At 47.7% G+C, this 23,018-nt stretch overlaps 1 protein-coding gene across 9 annotated transcripts in view; it reads right to left on the minus strand.

The window, feature by feature from the left end:
* The window catches only part of METTL5 (methyltransferase 5, N6-adenosine), a 167,616-nt gene that overhangs the window by 118,737 nt on the left and 25,861 nt on the right, over positions 1-23,018 (minus strand). For all 9 annotated transcript variants that reach the window (XM_086956090.1, XM_086956091.1, XM_086956096.1 and 6 more), the window contains one exon: positions 6,107-6,228. In XM_086956090.1, the coding sequence (XP_086812216.1) occupies positions 6,107-6,215 (109 nt within the window). In that variant the 5' untranslated portion in view covers positions 6,216-6,228. The remainder of the gene's footprint in view (positions 1-6,106; positions 6,229-23,018) is intronic.

Here is a 23,018-nt window from a genome sequence, read left to right on the forward strand (position 1 = left end):
GCGCAGTATTGCTAAATATGGCCGCTTTGTTTTTCACATGCTCCGTGCTTGCACTGCTGCTTTGGCAAAGCCGTTTGTCCTGCTTAACTATTAATGCTATAATTAGTATAAAGTAAGGGGAGTCATATAGGGATTCCTGGCATACAGTGTACTCATTTATTTCTGTGTTCTAAATTGTTTTCCTTTACTTTTCATGTATCGTAATCCTTGGGCATGCGGGATGGGAATACTCCATATTGGAAAACCTTTCTGCGCATGACAGTCTTCTGCCAGAGGATGAGCTCCATGACATTGAACATGTGCCAACAAGGGGTCCCAGCCAAGATGTGCCTGGGAAGATGCACCTTCGCCTAGCAGAAGAAGCTGAAATGTGCTAAATGTATCATAATGTATAACTTGAATAGATGCGCTATTGTAATGAATCAAACATGTCATGGGAGGGGAGGAGCCAAGATGGCGACCTGAGCGGACGTACAGCCTTTCGGCTCCGCCGGCCCCGGAATCCCGCACCGCAATCCTGTGTATTCTCCTGAATTCTTTTCGACTTGGAACGTGCGGGAAGCGGAGCTGATGCTACTGGTGTTCCTCCGACCTCTCCACCCGCCCGGAGTCGGAAGCTATTGACCGGCTCGCCCTGGCCCGGGACCCTGCCTGCTCCGCTGCGCACTGCGGACCTCGCGTCCCTTGACTCAGCCGATCCGCTGCGGAGGTGGTGCGACAGAACGGAGTCTCCCTCCTTAGCGCATGGAATGAGCACCGCCTGCCGCCAGGGACTATCGTGCATGCGCTGGGTTGCACGGAGGTGGAGGGGAGAAGTGCCTGATCTGCGAGTCCTTTGTTCTTGGCCGCCATGTTCCTGCTCATCCCTACTTGTCCCTCTGGCCGGTAACGGCGAGCCCCACTTGGTTCCGCCTGCCTCACCACACAGCTGCCGGCTTTCAGGCTCCGCTGCAGATCGGGCGGAATATTGCTAGCCCGGGGAACGCCAGCTGCTGTCCGGTCGCGTCCTGCGACCCCCCTTCCCCCCCCACAGTACTTCGTTGGATAGAGGACAAGATGGCGATGCCTGTGGTTCGCCACTGTGAGGACGACTACGCATCCTCTCCACGAAGCAGCGGGCTCGCTTACGTGCAGGGGGCCGGAGCACACTCTTCCCCCGAACGTGTAGAATTGGGGAAACTACAGCCTGATTGTACTATTAAAGACGTGTTGGCGACCCTGGGCGAGCTGAGATCGGCGATGCTACACAGTTACAGCGTACTGGGGGTGAGACTCGATGCATGCGCCCACGCTCTCAGCCAGGAGCAGGGGAATCGTTCCCAACAAAATTTCGGCTTGGAGCTGCTACAGTCTACCGCCACACCGTTGCCTCGGAGTGATACAGTGGATGCTACAGTAACCATCGCTGTGGCGGGTAGCGACTTGTTGCCAACTACCAGTTCAGTCGTTGCTACACTGTTTCCCCCTTGCTCCATGCCTGACTGTGTGCATCGCTTCATGGCGTCACAGCTTTGGATATCAGCTGCCTGCCCTCATGCTCCTTCATCAGCTTACTTCTCACGGACTCTGATCGCCCTGTTTTGTGACTTTTGTGACTTGGATACGCCGGAGAAGCCTGTGACTGAGGGAGATTCATTTCTTGGGGCCAGACGCCGTTCTCTCTGTGCTTATGCACCTCCCCCCTCCTCCGGGCGGCCATTTTCTCTCGTCCCCTTGGACTGCACTGGACTACCAAGTAGAATGGGTGAGAGGCCGAGCCCCAGATCGGGCCAGGGCTAGGAGATCTCCTTTTGTTTAAAAGCCGGGCGGGTGGGTGGAGGGTGTGTGGACCTTGAATTTGGCCTGTTTTACCACGGACTGTGCATTGACTCTCCCTAATTGATAGATTGCTGCTGATTTTACTCGATGTTGCTATTGGGGTGGAGAATGTTTATTGGGCCGGCGGAGTCCGCGTATATGTGTAACTGGCCCTCCTCCCGGTCTTTCTTTTGTGGGAGTCCAAGGATAGATTCTGTTCTTACTCCCTATATCACTGGATTATACTTCTTTTACTTTTTCTTTCTCTTCTCCTTCCTTCTTTTCTTCTCTTGCTGTATTTCGGGTTTATGGGGCGACAGACACTCTGCTAGGGGGGGGGGGGGGGGGGGGTAGGCCATAGCCTCTGCATGTGTGTAGGGTGGGGGGTTATATTTTAGTTCGTGTTCATTTCTATGGTGCCTTTTTTGCTTCTTTTATAATTTTTCTTCTTTATTTGGCCCATGACTAGGCATACTGGGGGATGGGTGGCAGCGAAGACGTGGATGGGTTGTTGAGACTACTTTCTTGTGGTATGCATATCTTGTGGCCATCCTCTGGTGGGGACTTGCTTGTTGCGATTCGAATTGATCGGTAATGGTAGTTTTTGTCAAGTCCCACCTACATGGACCTCGTTTTCTTTCCTATCTTTATGAGTACGGAACAACACGACCTGATCCTAATAGTCGCACAAAAATTTAAAATTAACCTGCATTGCTCCTGTGTCAAGGTACTGCGGCGCCTTCCAGTCTGCTTTTCGCATAGTAACTATTGTTATGCTGTATTACCTTGTCGCCGTATTGCATGCACTAGTGCTACATGAGAGTTCGTGGCCAGCCGCATGGTTGTGGGCCCGTATTTGTTCTGTTTGTGCACAATAAAGGTTTTCAAAAAATTAAAAAAAATTTTTTTTTTTAAAAACATGTCATGGGAACCCGAAATTCAATAGGCGGTCCCAAAAGATGTAAATTGGGGCTTTAGAGAGTCTTGTCCTGGTTGGTGTGTTAACCTATCCTACTTGTGGACCAATCAGAAATTAGGGAACCTTACACTTGCAACATTTGTGGGAGGTACACTGACCCAAAAATAGTATAATTGGCCTAGGTTTAGCTAGAGAAATTGTCCGACTTGTCCGAATAGCTGACCTGTCACTGACCCAACGAACATCTATAGGTGATTAATACAGAGAGCTGCGGAGCACTCTGTCCGTAAATTCCATAAACTCAGTCTGGGGTGGAGAAAACCTTAAGTGCTGGCAAAGCACTTTGCTGGGAGATTCGAAAAACCCAATTGGGGTTATTGGCAGATTCCTTGCAGAGAGGGGGTAGCGCAGGCGTTGCATCCGAAGCTGCAGGTGTTGGTCGTTCCCTTTGGTGAGCCCGGTCCCGAGCCATATTCTGGGGTTATCCTGTCCTAACTGTCTATGAGCTGAGCCTGCTCGTCTACTAGCAGCCTAAGTCCTTGAGGGTCCTTTCCCGCCTTTTCCAACCGACCCGTGGCCAGGGTTGGTCTTCATTCTGTCCTAGGTAAATATAATCTGCGTGGGTGTCTGTCTTTCCCAAACTTCTCTTGAATAAAGCAAATTGCCTATGACCCTAACCTTGTTTCCTCTAGAATTAAGGTTTTCCGTGCAAATTGGTGTATTAGCATGTTCCATTCTCTCCCCACCTTTAGAAAGTTTCTAAATCATATGCATATAGTTGTTCCATTTTTTCCCTCCCGTTAGTGATTAAAACGTCAAGACGAACCAAATAAAGTTTTGTTTCTTGTAGACAGTTAGTGATAACTGTAAGTCTGTTTTGACTAGTATGTTCCCTTTTCTTACCCGCTTTTAGTGAAGTTACGAAAGTCTGTTGACCTAAATTTAGCATGTTCCTTATTTTCCCTTGCCCTTTATTTTCACAAACCTAAATGTTTCTTACTTTAATTCATTGTTATACTATTTTCTTAATCTTAGTGATAGATAGCTTGATTTGTGTTAACCTGTGGCTCATTGAAACTGAAGAAAACGATAATTAGATAAAGGTTTTGGAAACTTCTTGCGTTTGTGGTTATTATAAATAGTACCAAGAAAGTGAAATGGTATATGGTATTTTGTGTGGTCTACCTTCTCCACAGCTGGCTCCTAGATCCATGGTGATCTTAGGTACCTGGAACAAGGATTGGTAAGTCAGGTACACGGAAATAAACAGAAGGAAACTGAACTGCTGGTAGCAGTGTGTAGGTTACCTGATTAATGTATTGACAAAACGTTTATGGGCCAGAGTGTGCTTATCCGGTTAGTCGGGTGACTGCTCTATCACCTGCGTGATGCCTTCTAACTCATTTCCAGGTCTAGTTATAGGGAGCAGCAACAAGGCTTAACTACTAGTTCCCGATTTAAACCACAGGCAAACAACACTATGCATGTGGAAGTGACGTCGTCCCGACCATGGTATAGCCGCCTGGATCCTTAGCGATCCTATGCATCTAGCAGGCACACGCACCCTTATCTGGGATAGATGCGGGGATGAAGGGGCAGACCCATTCTATAACCGAAAGTAATACTCACCGCTGCTCCAGGCAGCCCAGAGGTGGTGATTGTCTGGCCAAGCTGGGAGATGGCCATGCACACTGGAGCACTTTCAGCAGCGCGGGCACAAGATGAAGCGTGACCTGGGGCCTGTGGCAAAGAAACGGGGGCTGGCAGAGTTCGCCCTCCCCGCACAGAACACTCACATTACCGGTACCGTTAGGGAGGGGTGAGACTACAGGACCTGGCGGGGAGACGCTGAGGCCAGCAGCAGCAAGCAACAGAAGGCTGGGCGCAGGAAGTGACGTCGTCCGACCATGGTATAGCCCGGGTGGCTCTGGGCAGTGTCTAGAGCCACACTGGCTGCCAGGCGGATCGGATCGGAGGAAAGGGCATACTTGCCTCGGAAACTATTGCACTCGCCAGTAATAGTTAAGTTAGCGAGGATATGTGGAATTTCCGTCCGCAAACGGACAGGTGTCCCCCCAATTGTGTTTCTAAACTCAAATTTGAAAACGAGCACTTGCCTCTATGAAAGAAGCCCAAACTAGCCCTAAACTTCTACCAAATCTAGCCCAACTTCAATAAATCATGGAATATTCATTTTATTTATTTAATGCGATTTTATATAGCGCGAACATTACCCGAAGGTGTCCGAGCGCTTTACAAAATAACCGGTTGCGATACATAAGTACTTAGGATTACATAAAAGATACAAACAGAAAAAATCAATCCGGCAACAAAAAACGCCCAGAAAGGCATGACGACAAAAGAGGCGGGACTTACAAAAAGACACGGAAACGCCCACGAATCGCGTTGTGACGGGGGAAAGAGTGATTGACAACCATCTCTTCCAATGGTTAGCCTCCATTTATGGAGCTAGCCAATGGAAGAGAGAGGCGGGTTAAAGCCCCATACTGTAGATCAAAAGATTTCGCCTGCGCGCGGCCAGGCGAAACCTAATAAATGAAATTCACCAATTATAGTTTACTGCGCTAACTATAACTTTCGCCCCGCCATTTACTACTTATGACCTCATTGACATATCACATCCCTTATGACGTGTTAAACAACATCATTGTTGACATCTCATATAAAATCACTGATTACATCATCCAGGCATTTGGCAGTGTCCTTGGGCATGTTTTCTTTTCACCTTAATTGGAATGTCTCTTAAAAACTTGATATTACCTGCAATTTTAAGTCAAAAGGTTGACAGGTATGCATTTGCCACTGAAAAGATACCTTCTGCAAGGCCCTATGGACAACCCTTTGTAATCTGGTAAAATACACCATACCCATTCCGGAGATGGACACAATTGCATACAACCTTAGGGCCATGCTTACAAGAGCAGTGTGAGATAAATCACTGCCAAAATCAAAGTTGAAATCAAGTGACCTGCTCATACTCAAGATGGACAAGGTTCTTGTGCCACTCACAGTTCTGCTTACCAGTCTTCAAGTGGAAAGGTAAAGCTGTTGTCACACGTAGTGGCTAGGAAACAGAGGAGCAGTGGAAAGAGTATGCTATGCAATAACATGATTTACACTCTACTGGGTTCCCTCCCTACCTATTTACAAACAAAAGAAGAATGCCCGGTGTTGCACAGCCCAAAGTAAACAAGTAACCCCATAAACAATGCAAAACCCTAAAGTCTAGATACATTTGATATGTTGCCCATGAATGTAGTATTCATTATTGTGCAGTCAAAAGGCACTTCTCTCACACCTCCATTTTACTGTTCAGAATGATACAGATTTCATTTATTTAATTTCCCAATGTACTATTTATCCCTTTACCTGCAATGTGTGGCCTTGTTGGATACTGCTCCAGAACGATTTTGGGATTGTCAAATACATCTACTTGCTGCAGTCGGCTTTCAAGCTCCTTTAGCTTCATCTTTTTCATGGATGCTTTTGGACTGGAAAGAGAGAAGGAAGAAGAAAATAAAAAAGGAGCTCTATTTATGTTTACACACAGCTTACAAGTTATAGAAACATGCAAAACGCTCTAAAACCCAAGTATATTCCACAACTAGAAGGGGCTGGGACGTACAGGTAGCTTTGTCATTAACTTGCATAACGTAAGAAAAATTGATAAGGGTCGTAAGAGCATCAGTTTTAAACCCTGGTCTGTTTATCCTACATCCAACCAGACTTTACCATGTGTCTCTGAGCCCACTTTCTCCCACCTTACCTGTACAGTCATGGTAGTGTCACTGAACTACATTGTCAGAAAGAGAACCATAAAGTTGCCTGACCTTTCACAGCGATGGCTCCAGTTTCCTGCTGCCTGCTATGGGTGGACATTGGAAAAGAGGTATGCCCCAAAGTTCTGCAGACAGTGGCTTTGCCAGTGTGTTCCTAATGTAAGATGAATGCCGGTAGAGACCAAACTACAATAAAGATGCCACCATATGCCATCTCTATGCATATGTAACTCTCTATCACAGCCACATCCACACTCTATTAAACTTATTTCCTACTTCTTACTGGTAGCAGAGAGGTTCTATATCCGTTGAGTAAGCCAGACTGCTAATTATGTGTGGGGGAAAGTTTATTTATTTATTTATTTTTAGAAAAAAATTAAAACCTTTATTGAACAAAATTGCACAGCATCAAGACATCAAAAGAGGCAGACAGTATATTGGAGCAAAGGTTACATGGAACACGTTACACATGGAATCAATAATGAGGAGATCTATCGTGGGAGCACAAGGGTATTAAAGTGAACCTCGAAAAAAGGCATCCAGTGTAGGGGAGAGAGGCTAATGGAGCAGAAGGGAGTGTGAGCGGGGAGCAAGCTACTCACTGACCATCACTGGCGGGGAGTGCGGGGGAGGTCGCAGAGCGCTGAGAGTTGAGACTTAGGAAGTAAGACACAAGTGGACCCCATATGACAATTGGGCGGGATTTAGCTGACATGAGGTCCCAAAATTCAGACAGGAGTGTCTGACAGCGCGATGCATCCTCGAGCCAAAGAGCGACCTTAGGTGCAAGCCTGCGACCCCAGCACATGGAGACCCTACGCCGCGCGAGGACAAGAAGCATGGCAGTCAAGCGGCTGGAGGCATCTAGGCAAAATTTAACAAAGCCTAAGAGGTAGAGCAAGGGATCAGGCTGGACCAGCGAAGAGGTGATCTCAGAAATAGCGGCGCAGACCTCGTGCCAATATGCGAAGACCTGAGGGCACAGCTAGCTGAGATGGGATAAATCTGCCACAGGAGCAGAGCAGCGCAGGAATCTATCATCGGGGAGGAGTCCCATCTTATGCAACTGGGCAGAAGTCCAGAGCCTATGTAAATACTTGAAGTGGATAAGGCGCAGACGGTAGATTGGGGATAGGCGTTTAATTTGATTGCAACAATAGAGCCAGTCGACTTGAGAGATTTCGGCACACAGGTCCTCACCCCACTCCACACACGCCCGGTCGGTGGAAATGGGAGATGCCGCCAGTGTGAGGGCGTAAATTTCAGTGGCTAGTTTCCGGGGGGAGGGGGACAGGTAAAGGAAGTCAAGAGTGGCCATCGAGTGAGGAGGCTGGGGGAACGAGGAGTGAAGCTCCCTGCAGATAGCCCTAAGTTGATAGTAAAGCAAAGTGTCCATGGGGCCGGAGTGGGCAGCGAGTAAGAAGAATGTGTCCCCAGGGTAGAGGTCAGACACTGTGAATAGCCCTAAGCGAGTGGCATGTGTAACCATCCCAGAAGTCTGAAGGGGATGGAAAGCCGGTTGATAAGCAATAGGCATAGTATTCGCAGAAAGCATATCGGAGCAGGAAAATTTACAGAGCCCATCCCAGGTCCAGCGCAAGGTCTCCACCGAATCAATCTCAGTGCGTGGAAGTTTCGTCAGCGCGAACAAGGCGGTCGTGAGTGGCCACGGGGCAGCGAGGTCAGCCTCCACCTTGACATGCAGCTGAAAAAGAGTGGGGTGGAGCCAGAAATGAAGAAAACTGGCCTGGGCACTAAGGGCATACTGTTTAAAATCGGGGGCACCAAGGCCGCCACACGACATAGGGAGGGTGAGAATATTATATGCGATCCTGGGCTGTCGACCGACCCAGACCAGATAATGAGCAGAGAGCGGACTTTGCGAAAAAAGTGGGCAGTGAGGGGGATGGAAATATTGACGAATAAGTGTAAAAACTTCGGCAGCACACCATCTTGGCAATGCCATGCGTCCGGCCAGAGACAAGGGCAACCAGCTCCAGAGGGGAATCTTGGACGCACGCCAGTCCACTGCGCAGCCAAAGTTAGCTCTCCAAAGTTCGTCCACGTCCCTACTCAGCCAGATGCTTACTTTTCTAGTGGGCCCACATGAAGGGGTAATCCGGAGTGAAAGGCACCATGGCATCAGTGAGAGGGAAAAGCACAGACTTATTCCAGTTAACCTGGATGCCGGAGTAGCCCCCAAACCGCATCACCTCACGAAGCAGTGGGCTGAGGTTCTTCTGAGGATTGCAGACATAAAGAGTAACGTTGTCCGTGTACATGGAGACTACAAGAGCGCTAGCCGCAAAGCCGAGGCCTCTCTGGGTGTGTTGCTGTCAAAGTCTAGCTGCAAGAGGTTCCATTGGGATGGCAAAAAGCATGGGTGACAGTGGGCACCCCTGCCTGGTACCGCGCTCGATAGAGGTGGGCTCAGATATTTGTCCGATGTGTGGGGGAAAGTTAGTCATTGTGCCATAGGTGCTTTTACTCTGCTGGGCTAGACCCCTGTGTTCAGCTGTACTGAATACTGCCGAACAAAAGAAAGCACTCTTCCATGGTCACTAAGAAAAATATGCGAAGATCTTGATGTTTGTTAGTTGTTTTTAGGTCAATGATACAAGCATTTATATCACCTGACTCCAAGTTGACAAGTGAGGGTGTATTACGCAGTCACATGATTTTCCTCTGACTAAACAGGCCATGGAGATTTTCAAAGGCTATTACAAATTTTTAAAAAAGGCAAAAACAAGAAAAATAAAACGATATGTTGCTTTAAGTTTGCATACTTATGTGGGATCACAGATGTTAATGAGCAAGAAGATAACATATACTCTCAATGCCTATGGCCTAGTTACATGCAGATATTGAAAAAAATATGCTCAGCTGACAAACATAATCAGAATTAAAAAGTAATCTCTGTGTAAATATAGTGTTTTCCACTACCCATTGCATTGCAGAGCAAATTATTGTGGCTAATTGGCAAAGTCGTTTAGTGATCTAGCCTCTGCAGATATTACAGGATATGTGTAGTCTATGTATACAGCCACACTGAAAATGCAATTCAGTCTCACAGTCCATGTGCCCTCCTCATGTTAAAATTGTTTACACCGGGTTGTAAGCCAACCATCATGGTTGTACAGACATGATCCTTGCGAGCTCCGCTGCATTTGCCAGTAAACTCAAGGTTCCAAGTACCCATTAGGAACTAATCAACCACCATTGTGCCGCTGAAGCAGTGGAGAACGAGAGGTGCAGAACGAGATGGGGTTTGACACCCCCCCCACCCCCCTTCCCCACAGCGCAGGCGAGAGACTCCCCACAGTCTCTCCGGACAGAGGCTGCAGACAGCAGCTGGAACCATGGGAGGAGCAGCTGCCAGCACAAAATGACCAGATACCTCGACATCGCCCCTCGTTGAGTTGTTGACGGTGGAGCGAACAAGGAGCACATAGACAAATATCCTGCCCCCATGAGATCACCTCACCGTTAAGATAGGGCGGCAATGCAGTACCGAGAGGAGGCGATGTAAACAGCAGCCCCCATGCCAGTTAAGAGGACTCAGAGGCCCCGGAGGAGACAACTTTACTCTAACCACACTTCACTATGTGCCGGAGCTGCGGGTACACCGGAGGTTACATTTGAGTTAGAACTGCACTGTACTTGGTGACGGCCTCATGGCGCAGGGGGAGGCCAGATTCTACAATGCCAGACTTTAAAATGGCAGATGCGCTGCAAGGAGATCAGCCACACCAGTGTTTAACCCCGCTGTCATAGTGTGGCAGATGCAGATGATTCGAAGCCAATCTTGCTGCATTGCTACTCCTCTCACAATCACAGAAAAAACTCTCCAGGTACGACAGCGGGGAGGGGGGAGATTATTGGAGAAGCCAGCCCTGGATGTCCCAAGCTGCTGCCAGTCAATGTAGCCCCAGCTGCTCCAAGTCCACCACTCCTTTGGCAGAACTGCATATCTGGAGCCTCCCAACGAGCCAAGGACCCGAGACCCAGCCCCCCCCCCCCATTAGGAAATGGGGCAAAGTAATAACAAATGAGGAAATGGGCACTGGGGGTTCCCTTCCTAAAGGCCTGACTGATTCCTGTAGCAAGTGTTAGGGTAGAAGTTGACCCACAGCGCTACATCAAATAGCACCTGAGTATGCTACACACCCTACATTTGGCCCTAGAGCAGACAGAGCCAGACCGAACAAGGTGCATCAAAAACCTCAGTGGCGAAACGCTAGTGCGTTAGGCACTCACTTCCCTGACTTGGACAAGCTCCCTTCCACCATTGGCGGGTATTAATACAGTACTCTGCCACATCGGAGTACTGAAACAGAGCTTCTCAGATTGTCCCTTCTCAGAAGCCCCAAAGATAGTCCAAGTTATCTAATGAGGGCTGAGACATAGCGATGGGCTTTCATGGACCCACCTAAAGGAGTCCTAAAAAAAGCTTAGTAGCCAATCTTCTTCTCGCGTAGGCAGTCAACCTCTGCATACCTCAGAAGAAATCGCCAACGAATAGGGTGTTGAGCTCATTTCAACCAGCCAAAACAAGAGACTCACACCTACCTGCAACTCCTGATGGCAAAATGACACTAACTAAGAACGATCTCCTATCTTCCCTTCAGAACTTTAAAAAAGAGCTGCGAGAAGAACTTAGTGCTGACCTTGCTACCTCACTGGAAGCTCTTCGATCAAATCTCAACTGGATGTTATCCACTCTTCAACAAGATGCAGACTCCATTGGAACATGGACTATTGAGCTGAACACTACAAGAACAACTAGTGAGCCAGCTAGAAAGCTCCTCCACTCACCTTAAAACCCACTTAAAGGTTACACTAGCAAAATGTGCAGACCAGAAAATCGCTCACGGTGTGACAATATCAGACTTCGACACCTAGAGGAGGGTGAGGAGGGATCAGACTTGGAGACTTTCATGATTGGCCTGTTCTATGAACTCTTGGGGAAGAATGGTCCAAATATTAAGCTTGAACTGGTCCACCGGGTTTGTCTTGATCAACCATGAGGGAAAGCGTCCCATAGAAGTCTTTGTGAAGCACCAATCTTTCAAAGTGAAAGATGCAATTCTGCAAGCAGCAAGAAATGCTGAAGAGGTATCCTTTCAAGGAGCATCCTGCTCCGTGTTCCAAGATATTGCCCCAATCACTCTATCGCAATATCTACAGCTCAAGCCAGTTATTGACAAACTGCAGCATGAGAAGATCAAAATACAGATGGACTTCTCCTTTTGGTCTCGCATTCAACTACCAGAACAAGTCATACCTTTTCTCAGACCTTCAGGAGGCAGCAGCTCTGCTCGAGATTAAAATATCTGAACCGGACCACCCAGAAGATCAAACAGAAAGAGAATCCATGAGTAACACGACTGATACTGGAGCACAATGGCTCTCACAATGACGATCACAGCAGGGGAAGAGTGGAGCCCCAAGTTGACAAGCCTACTCTGGCTTCAGATTATTAGGCAAATCAGACACAGAGGCTAACGCTTGTATACTGGAAAGGATTTCTTTCTCATTATCTGCTATGCATCTGTACAGTATATCCCACTATGGGGGGAAATTATTAACCAGTTTCCACCAAATTCTGCCTCCACTGGAGGAACCTATACGGTTCTTTACGCCCAGGGATATTGGGAGATTTGTTTCAGCTTCTAAGTTACATGCTGTTACCCTCATCAAATGTTATCTTATCGTGAATGCTTAAAATGGTTCATGACTAACAAGCTTACACAAACATAATTTACCTTATTGTTACACAACTGTTGGGGAACGGTGTTCCCAAATGTTTTTGTTCGGTTATTTACTTTTTATTCCATGAGTGAGTCCAAGTCAATGTATGGGGTGCCTAGGGAGGACATACTGGGAAACTAGGGAAGAAGAGTACTGCCATTGACCATCCAACGCTATTATGGTGTCAACTACACTAACATGGAACATTAAAGAGCTCAATTTGCTATCTAAGAGCCTCAAAAAATGTAAATACCTAATAGATAGAAGACATGCAATAATGGTGTGGCAGGAGACCCACCTCAAACTAAGGCAGCGAATATCACAGACTATGACAAAGTGCACCATGATAATTATTGATCTTCAGCTTCTACCAAACACAATGGAGTGGCCCTTCTCTTCCACTACTCTCTCAGGTTCCAACCACTAGATGGCAAATCAGACAAAGAAGGGAGGGTAATAATGGGGAAGGGGACACTACTGGGCACGATGTGCACAATAGCCTCAATCTATGCCCCTAATACTGCACAAGCTACCTTTATCCACTTCTTCCTTACTCTCTTTGGGGGAATTTGCAGAGGGTGAAATTATATTAATGGGAGACTTTGACCTTACTTGGGATCCAGAAGCGGATAGCACTCACACACAAAGAGCTGGCACAGGCAGCTTCTCCAAAGCACTTAAAAAGCAATGCAATCTATGGGCCTAAAAGGTGCCTTTCCGCCGGCCCTTACACCAGGACCCTTTGATCTGTGGAGAGAAGCGGGATGCTTGCCCATTTCAGACCGATCCCATGGGTGGGACATTCTTTTTTTGGAGCACTGCCAGCAGGATTTTAGCTTACCAGCCTCCAAGAGATACCATTATACCAGTGGTTAATTTGTAAAAAAAAAAAAAAAAAAGTAAGTGCTGGGGCTCTTGTGCGGAGGCAGCTTGCACCAGCCCATTTCTCCTGTTAGCACAACCTAAAACAGAACAAATTACAAACCATGAAAGTGGGGAGAGGAAGTGGTGTAATGGCCGGAGCTGCAAACTTTGGAGTTGGGGAATCAGGTTCAAGTCTCTGTGTCGGCTCAACATCCTGTGATTCTGGGCAAATCACTTAATCTCCCCATAAATAAATGTGTCCTTAACTAGTGCTCATGAAAAGCACGAGTGTTGGCGATTAAGTGCTGGTGCTAAACACTGGAAACCACCAGCATAAATTAAGCACTGCATTACACTCAATTAAAACACCGGGTCCTTCATCCAGACATGCGCCTTGCAGCTACCAGAGAACTCTCCCACATTGAAAAATGTGCTCAAAGTGCAGGAGTAATGAAGAGTTCTATCTCTTTTCTCTACGCCCATCTGCTTGACATCTGCCCCAAGACCAAAGCCAGTCACATAGATTTTTGGACAAAGGTATTGGGTGATCCTATACAAGATTGGGCTGCTTTACCACCTTATGCTACTCTCCTGCATGGCGGAGACAAACCACGAAGAGACCGCATGCTGATTATGCCAATATCCAAATGAAGACATCTGTCATATAGTCGGTCTCTGCTCAGTACTGATGGCAGAGCGAAAGACACTTCTGAAACCACACTTTCTGAGGATCTGAATCCGTACTTATCTATTGGCAGGGATTGCCTGCTTACAAGGAAAGGATTTAGGGCCATATGTATCAAGGCCAAATGGGTTCGCAAACGCCAAAATTCTGCGAATTTCGGCGTTTGAGAACTCATTTTCTCAAAATGGTATGTATGAAAGAATTTGGGTGCAAAATAAGGAATCGCAAAATTTGCTATTCCTTATTTTGCGATTGCATTTAAGGAATCGCAAATTTTGCGATTCCTTAAATGCAATGTATTAAGCAAAAAAAAATCCAAAATACCCTGAAGGAATCACAAATTACCACCAACTTCTAGTTGGTGGTAAGTTGCGATTTCCTTGAAAAATGCACATTTCAGCATTTTTCAAAGTGCCATGTGACGCACATACATGCCCTTAGGGCATGTATGTACACCACATGTGCACCCATACTTATGTCAGGGGTGCAACAGGGTGTCCTTTGGACACCCCTGCACCCTTGAAATTATTCTCAATTTGCGATTAGCAAATTGCGAATCGCAAATTGTGAATACATTTCCATTCCTTCCTATGGGCCAGGAGGCCCATAGAAATGAATGGGAAAGTATTCCTTCATTGCGAATTCGCAATTTGCGAATTCGCAATTAAGGAAGATCAAGAAATCGCTAAAAAATTGCGATTTTCTTGATACATACCAATTAGCGATTCTGAAATAGCGATTTCTTAAAAATCGCTATTACAGAATCGCTAATTGGTATCTTGATACATATGGCCCTTAGTGCTCTGCAAGAAATCTCTGAGGTTTATGTCAATGGCATAAAGAATACTGACAAAGCAAGCCTTACAGTGTCAGGATATATACTTTCTTTTGCTAATGAACTGCCTGTCCCATGCTCACTTTTGTCATTTCTCTTGAAATTTGGGAAAACAATTAGCACTTTATAGTCAAAGCACTGATAGCACTTTGCTATAGGGACAGGCTTTAACCTTTTTAAGCAAATGCACTGAAAGCACTTTTCACATTTTCGTCCATCTACTTCGCAAACTGCAATAACAAATTAGCACCTTTTCGTACCACATCCATACGGACAGCATCTACTTCAACTATCCCTTTCAATGTATGCATGTGCAATTAGTAACTTATTTAGTTAGCCTCGAATACAGTGAGTGTAAAAGCACATTGTTTGTTGCTAACTCCTCGCCCACATTTGTCTTTCTACCGTTGCTCGTCCATAGATCGGGCAAGTGTATGTAACAAATGTGAGTCCGTGTTTAAGTTACATGACGTTGATGGGGGCTAGGCACGGGTTAGTTGTTGCTCCCTATCCTGAATTGTATCCTTTTACTTCTGCTAGACATGCACTAGGCACTTTTATGTAACAAATATGAGGAAATCCTAAGGCAAATGCTGCTGGTGGGGCCCCGGCCTCACAAGACAAAAGTAGAAGGGAATATGGTCACTTTTATCGTGGTTTGTTTAACAATGTATTGATTATGTGCTTCCTTCCTTTTAAAGTGTTTTAATTGTACGTTTTAATTAACTGAACAATAAGGTTATTCATTCAATTCTTTCCCCTGTGGTACTCTTGATTCATCTGCCTGACAGACTCAACAGATGCAAAACCTCAAGGTTTCCATCAGAAGCTCTAGATCCAGTATTCAATGAGGTGATGCAAGCAGTAACAGAATATTTTTACTGAATGAACCTTTATCAGAGGTGTATGTATCAGCAAGCAGCAGGGGTGTCGACATTGATCAGAAGCACTTTGACACAGCTAGCGAGGTACCTTAGTGAACTGGAGGATGAATACTCAGTGAGACTTATCAAAACTGAGGTTGCCTTTGTGTGCATCAGATTTTAGAGAAGCAGAATATCAAGAGATTAAAACACCTGCATAAATACTCCACAGATAGACAATATGGGGGAAAGACTACCATCCAGAATCGACACTCAAGCTACTGAAACAGTACAGAGCTGCACAGGAAATGCTTGGGGGGAGATGAGAGGAACACAAAAACATGGCTGAACATTTTTACTAAATTCTATAAACAGCTGTTTAAGTCTCACTTTTATGGTTCTGAGCTGAGCCTCACTCAGTACTTTAGGAGGTATTGCACTAGTAAGGTTGAATATGCAACACATATCGAGCCAAGAGATATAAAAGGACATATAGTCCTTAGCGGATCGCAAAGCTCCTGGGAGTAATGGCCTAAAAGCAGAATTTTTCAAAGAATGCACCGACATTATGGCCTGCACCTTCTTGATTTGTCTGAAGAAGAACAAAAAGCTGAGGTCCTCTCCCTGATGTTATACACGGGGGCCATAATGGTGCTACTAACATCTGGGAAACAATTCTCCTTATGTTCATCATGCAGGTCACTTTCAATTCTGAACACAGACACAAGCATTTTGGCTAAAATTATAGCCAGAAGACTCATTTTGTATCTGAGGGTATGATTCTTTCTGAAAATGCCAAGTTCATACCTGGTCGATCCATGGTTCACAATTTAAGAACTCTTTTCGCTATCCTGCACCAATGTGACCCTGACTTACTGGCAGTAGCAATGTTTCTGGATGCAGAAAAGGCATTCAGATGACCTAACCCTTACAGTAGCACCAAACACCTTCAAATGTCTTGGTATTCAAATACATAGGTCCCCACAACACAGGTTAGAGGGCGACCTGATGAAGGCGATTACTGAGCTTCGATCCCAGATTTCCTTTTGGGTTTCACTGCCCCTTTCGGTTATGGGCAGAATAGCCATATCCAAAATGGTCATGCTTCCGCGCCTCTTATACTTTTTCACAAACTTACCAGTATTGATCTCTACCTCCCTTTTTAAAACATTGGTCACACTGCTTACCGAACTCATTTGGGGGAGGGATCACTGAACGGTGGGCCTGGCCAAATTACAGTTGGAGGCGGACAAAGGAAGATTGGGGGTGCCAGATTTTAGAGCCTATTGCTATGCCAGTCAACTGCAATGGTTATCGTACTGGCTGGTGGGGCTCAATCTACATGAACTGGGCTACACACAACGGCTCCTACCCTACAGTACTCTTCAAACTTTATTATTGCCGCAGAGTAAAATCCCCTCTTAGACTAGCCTATTGCAGCTCACAGCACTCACCTATTGGAAGCGGGCACCACAATTCACAAACCAAACACTCACCTATGCCCCTTAAACCCCCGTGTTGGCAATCCCTACACCCACTGGTTTGGTGCCTAGGCTTAGTATACTCAATTGGATACAGGAGGGGGTCTCCACGGTGGGAGCACTATTTGCAGACGGGATGATGATGATGGACCACAAGAACAAGGGGTCCCACGTACCGACTTTCTGTTGCACGCAGCACTAGTCAGAAATGTTAAGCACTGGGCACCATCTGGTGTATAGCCTCCAACACATGAGCTGGGACATGCAGTGTACCTTATGGGTAAAGGACGCCACCTGATTAGATGTCTTTACAGGGGTATATGGACACATGTAGAAACCCCCTCACGACACTTAGGGAGAAATGGGCGAGGGTCCTGAGTAGGGACCTATCGGACAAAGGCTGGGTCGCTCTTTTGGAGTACCCTAAAAGAGTATTCCTTAATGCCAAATCCAAGGTAATACAATACATGATCCTACATAGGGCCTACCGCACTCCACACCGTCTTAACTGCATGCATCCCACTGCCCAGGTTTGCTGCCTAAGATGCCAGACAGAAGATGCGGACATAATGCACATGTTGTGGAAGTGTCCACGCCTAGGTGGGTTCTGGTCCGAAATTGCACATATGATAGGAAACATAACAGGTATCGCGAACTGGGACACAGCGGAGCAGTGCTTTTTGGGCCTCTACTGCTGCCCAAAGACACAGAAAGTACAGCTCAGATTTGCTGACCTGGGGGGGGGTGTCGCCAGCAGCATGACTGGCTAGGACGTGACTCTCCGGAGCTCCCGGCGTGCTGCATCGAAACCCGTCAAAATACTTAGCCCAGTACCACCAAAATAACGTAAGAGTCGCAGCGGAGCAACCGGACCCCAGGGAGACTACTCTATCACAGTTTCCACGACTGTAGTCACCAAAACGCCGACTTTGATCCCAAGCATCGGGAGATCCGACGGCAACAAGATGGCGGCTGCTGAGACAGGGAACCGGGACCGGCGCTGAAGTCGGGTGGCCGGGTCCCCGCCAGGTCCGCTGGTGGTCGGCAGCGGTGACGAGCCCGAGTGAAGGAGCCCCTGTGAGGTGCCACGCTGACTGGGGGCCCTGGTGCGGTGTCTGGGAGCCCCGTCGGGACCAGCGCGCTTTCCAAACATGGCGGCCGGAGCTGTGCTGCGTGGCTGAGACTGCCCCGGAGACCATCCCGCAGCGGACCAGCCGACCGGGAGGAGTGGCGGTGAGGAGCATTTGGAGGGCCCGTGGGGTTCGGAGATAGCGGGGAAGGCCCCCCCCCCTAAGGAGACATAGGGACCTCCTAAACCGCCAGGCACTTTACCAAGATGGCAGCCGGGGCCGCGAAGTAGTGCCTGAGAGCACCACGAACATGCTCCTGGCCCCCCCGCCGTGTCTATGCCCTGCAGTCCCCCGGGCACATCACGGCCACCGGTCTGGAGCTGCAATCGAGCCCCCCCGGGCCTGCATTGCCCCTGACGGTGTGGGGGTCCGCTAGGGGTGTCCTTGAGGCCCCATAACCTGCTGGGGAGCCTCCCCCTCCCTGGGAGGGACCTTCAGAAGCATCGGGGGTCGAGAAGACGCAGGGGAGTGCCACAATCCGCGACCCTCAGACCCAGAGAGAGGATAGCTCCTATGGTCGTTGGATGAGCCAGCCGGAACGACACGCGCTCCTGAACTGCGACAGGTATAGTGGGGCTTAAGAGTACTACGGACCTGCTCCTGGCTCACCGCCGTGCCTGTGCCCTGCGGCCCACTACACCCTCCACAGCCGCTTGCCTGGAGCAGCAATCTGACACCCAGGTAGGGAGAGGGCTCCCCTGCATCGCCCCCGCCTGCGAGTGGGTCTCCTAGTGTTGTCCCTTCGGCCCGGGCCACGCTGGTGAGCCCTCTACCTATCTGAGAGGGACAGTTGGAAACGTCGGTGTCGAGAAAGATAAGGAAGTGCTACAATCTGCGGTTCACGAACCCCGGACGCCGCAACACACCTGGCCGCTGGGTGAGACAGCCAGCGCGGCGTGTACTCCTGAGATGAGGCGGGCGTAGGAACGCTGTCCGAGTCCGGCACACTGCTGAGCATATGAGCCGGGACCCCCGTGGAGTGGGAAAGCGAAGCAAGTGGCCCACGGCGACCGTGACAAGGGGAGGCGGGACTGCCCTACCTTGCAACAGACTGTGGAGATTACTGGTCCCCGAAGGCGGCCAGATAGCCCGAGGCGGTGTGCAACAAGTTGCCCTGAGGGCTAAACGCCACGGAAACGCAAGCCATTGGGAAGAGAGACCCACCTCCTAAGCCTGCTAAACAGGGGCCTATGGATAACTTCGCAGCACCTAGACAGTTAACAGACGTCCTCCCAGCTGTCTCTGGTGCGCGTTCGGACACTGACCTGCTGATGGGAGCCATTCAGGCATCACGGGCCGATATCTAGGAATCCAGGGCGGCCCTAGAAGTCAAGATCGGCGAGGTGGGATCGGAGGTGACACTACTAAGGCAAGACTTCCGCAAACTATCGGATAGGGTTACTACAGCTGAGACGCGGATAGGAGAAGCCGAAGATTCGATCTCCACCTTGAGAAAAGACATGGCAGAACTTAAAGCCTCTCATCGCCAACTAATGTGGAAGGTGGATGATGCCGAGAATAGGGCGAGACGCAACAATCTACGCTTTGTGGGTTTTAGAGAGGGAATTGAAGGGGCGGACATGGCAACATTCCTCCACTCCTGGCTTACTAAAACCTTCCTGACGGTGCAGTTCTCCACTTGTTTCATCATCGAAAGGGCACACAGGGCCCTCCTAGCAAAGCCACCGGAGGGGCGAGACCCAGACCGGTTATTGCACGCTTCCTCAACTTTGCGGCCCGAGACTTGATCCTACGAGAAGCTAGAAAACTGGGGGAGATCCGACTGGAAAATACGAACATTATGATATTCCCAGATTACAGCCAGGAGGTGCAGAAGCAACGCCGCTCCTTCGATGCAGTCAAGGCGAAACTGAGGGACCTACATATCTCCTACATGCTCCTCTTTCCTGCGAAACTAAATGTCATATACAAAGACAAGTACATTTTCTTTACCCACCCGGAGGACGCCTGGCAATGGCTGGAGCAACACCCTATACTCAATAGCAGAAAGACTGTTGGCCGCAGGGCGATGGACAGGTCGCCGTCACACAGACCCCAGTGGGAACAGCCGAAAGCACAGAGACTGAAGTCCCGAAGGACGAAGAGACAAACCCCGGCTACACCTTACCAAGGACATGGCTCGGGAGGCACCAGATATGGACGATCGCCTCACCAAAGGGAAGCGCCACGACGGGATCAAGGTACAGCTGTCCCCGCAGCCATGCTCGTTCGGAGGGAGATGATGAGGACGAGGTGGGGAGCCGTACTTCTGGAGGTGAAGAAGATGAGGGGGGGGTCGCGCTCAATTCACCCGCTGGTAGAGGCGATCCGGGATTTGGAACATGACACGCCGGGGAGAAATAGTGTCCCTGAAACTGACACTCAAGACTCCCACTCATGAACATTGGTGGAACTGGCCACGGTTACTGCAGCTCGTCGCTGAGGAGCACGCAAGTTGACACGCCCCTTTATGTTATGTTTTATACTTCCTGTTCCCACTGGTTCTGTTCTCAGCCACATGACTTCCTGGATTGTTGATAGCAGTGCCTGTTTGGGGAAATTGCAACACCAAGAATGCTATCTATGTAGTGACATGTCCTTGTGATTTGTCCTATATTGGGCAAATCACGCAAGCAGTCAAAATGCGTATTGGACAGCATAAATTGCGCATAAGGTGTAAGTACATTGGGGCCCCTTTAGTGCAGCACTATATGGAGGCAGACCATAATGAAGAGGAGTTGACTTGGGCAGTTCTAGTTACCATCTCGGCTAAAAACAAAACAGAATTAGAGACCAAGCTGAACCGTACAGAAGCAAGACTAATAGAGAGGTATCACACCTCTGAAAAGGGACTTAATGAGCGGGATGAAATTTGGGCTTTGATCTGAATCCCTTGATCCTTTTCCTTGATCACTGTACTATGTATATTTCTGTTGTCGATTTTATCTAGTGAGTATGGATTGTGATAAGGTATGGCACTAATTACTGAGGTATGTGTACATATGCTGTTTATATCCATACATATATATTTTTTCTTGATTTGGCATTATAATGTGTATAATGTTTATTTATTGCGCTCTGCCACAGATTTAGCATGAGTGGCATTGATCCTTTTTGATACGGTTTACTCCTTTTTGGGATGTAAGGTCATGTTGCCTTTTTTAGAATGGGAACCAAGTAGTGAAAATGCAGGAGTGATAGTGGGTGCTTGATGATTTGGTGATGTCACAATGGGTTTTTTGGTTTATTTGTTTTTTATTTTTCCTTCATGATTTATTTTTATTAACAATTGTTTTTGGTTCTTCTTTGTGTGGTTGAGTGAGATTCGCCACTAATCTGGAATATTTTGAGCACTTGTGACCTTTAAGCGCCGGCGGATGTGCATTAGTTTAGAGTAAAAGGCTATAGGGAACATTGGGGATGTGTAGTCCTTTTTTAGTGTTGTTTGCGGGATGGACGCACCGTTTGACGCAGGACACACTTATTTGGAATGCGCGTTGTCGGCCACGCCTGATTCTCTGGTGGTTTGGCTGGAGAAGCGTTGTAGCGAGCACTGAGTTAACGTGCCGCCGACCTTGTTTGGATGTTGAAGGTAATTTCTTCCCCCTTCGCCGCATATTTATGCGAGCGCGCAGCGCGGGCAGTGAGGTCACTTTAGATTAGAGCAGATTGTTGAGGGGAGTGTTGGGTACGATAGTGGAGTGATAAGCAGGTATGGCCCCGACTGTTTTCATTCTTCGAGGGTTTCTGTCAGGGTTTTAATTAGGCCGATATGTAGCTTTGAGAGAGAAACCCACTGTGTTTGGCGGGCACGTGAACTATGGGTACTTTGAGCTGCCTGCTTTACTCTGATTTAAATCCGCACATGACCGGCCTTCTGCCACCAGTTGTGAAGTTAATGACTTGGAGAGTAAGTACAGGTGGGTGTATGCACGTAGTTTATGTTATAGATCCCCGTTATCCAGCATGTGTGTACCTTTAGTTAGCGTCGTTTGGACACTGGTGGAGGGGAATGAGGAGAGAGGAGAGAGTGACTGACGGTGTGTTGTTCCTCTCTTCTTCTTTCTCCTGGGGTCCGGCATGATTGTAGGAAGACTGCGAGACTTGAGCCACTTCAGATATTATTCTCTATCTGGGCGGACACTGTGAAGATATAAAGGTATGTGCGCCGGGATCTGTGTTAGATATCCTGTTGTCAGTGATGGCTTTTGTGTGGCTCCCTCCCCCCGGTAAGACCTTCCCCTGTGAGTGATTGGCCTCTTTAAATATTTTTACTTCATGTAGAGTCTACGGGAATAGAGCCGAGACGGTGGTTCCTACCCCACCCACTAAGGTGGTTGTGGGGGGCCGGCGATACCAGCCCGAGGTTTAGCCAGGGCCGTGATGAATAGGTATTTATATTGGACACGTGATGTGTTTTGTAGTACTTGGCATGTATATGCACTAATACACTTTGGGTTATAAGGTGATTTGATTGATTGTCTTTAGTTTTTAAATTTTGTCACATGCTTGTTTTGTTCACCTTTGGAGGTGTGGTTGGGGTCTTTTTGATAGTTTCCTTTATTATCAATATTTATTTTATTTTTATTTGTCCTTAGATTTTTCTTTGTTTGGGTCTTGACTATCCGTTATTCCTTTTCTCTCTATGATAGAATCACCCATTGACACTGCATTTCCACATGTGGGGGAGAGGTTTTAATTCTAGCAGCTGTAATGTGTTTTCTTGTTTAGGTAGAAAGGGGATAATATATGTATTTGTTGTTACTAGAGTACCCATGTCCTGATGAAGCCTATATCATCTGGCTGAAACGCGACCGCGTCGACACCTTATGCTTTGAACGGAGTCCCCTGTAAAAATTTAAGGAAGATTTGATTTTTTCCTAGGTGCACCAA

Source organism: Lissotriton vulgaris, chromosome 2_1 (assembly GCF_964263255.1).
Source record: "Lissotriton vulgaris chromosome 2_1, aLisVul1.2, whole genome shotgun sequence".
Lineage (NCBI taxonomy): Eukaryota > Metazoa > Chordata > Amphibia > Caudata > Salamandridae > Lissotriton > Lissotriton vulgaris.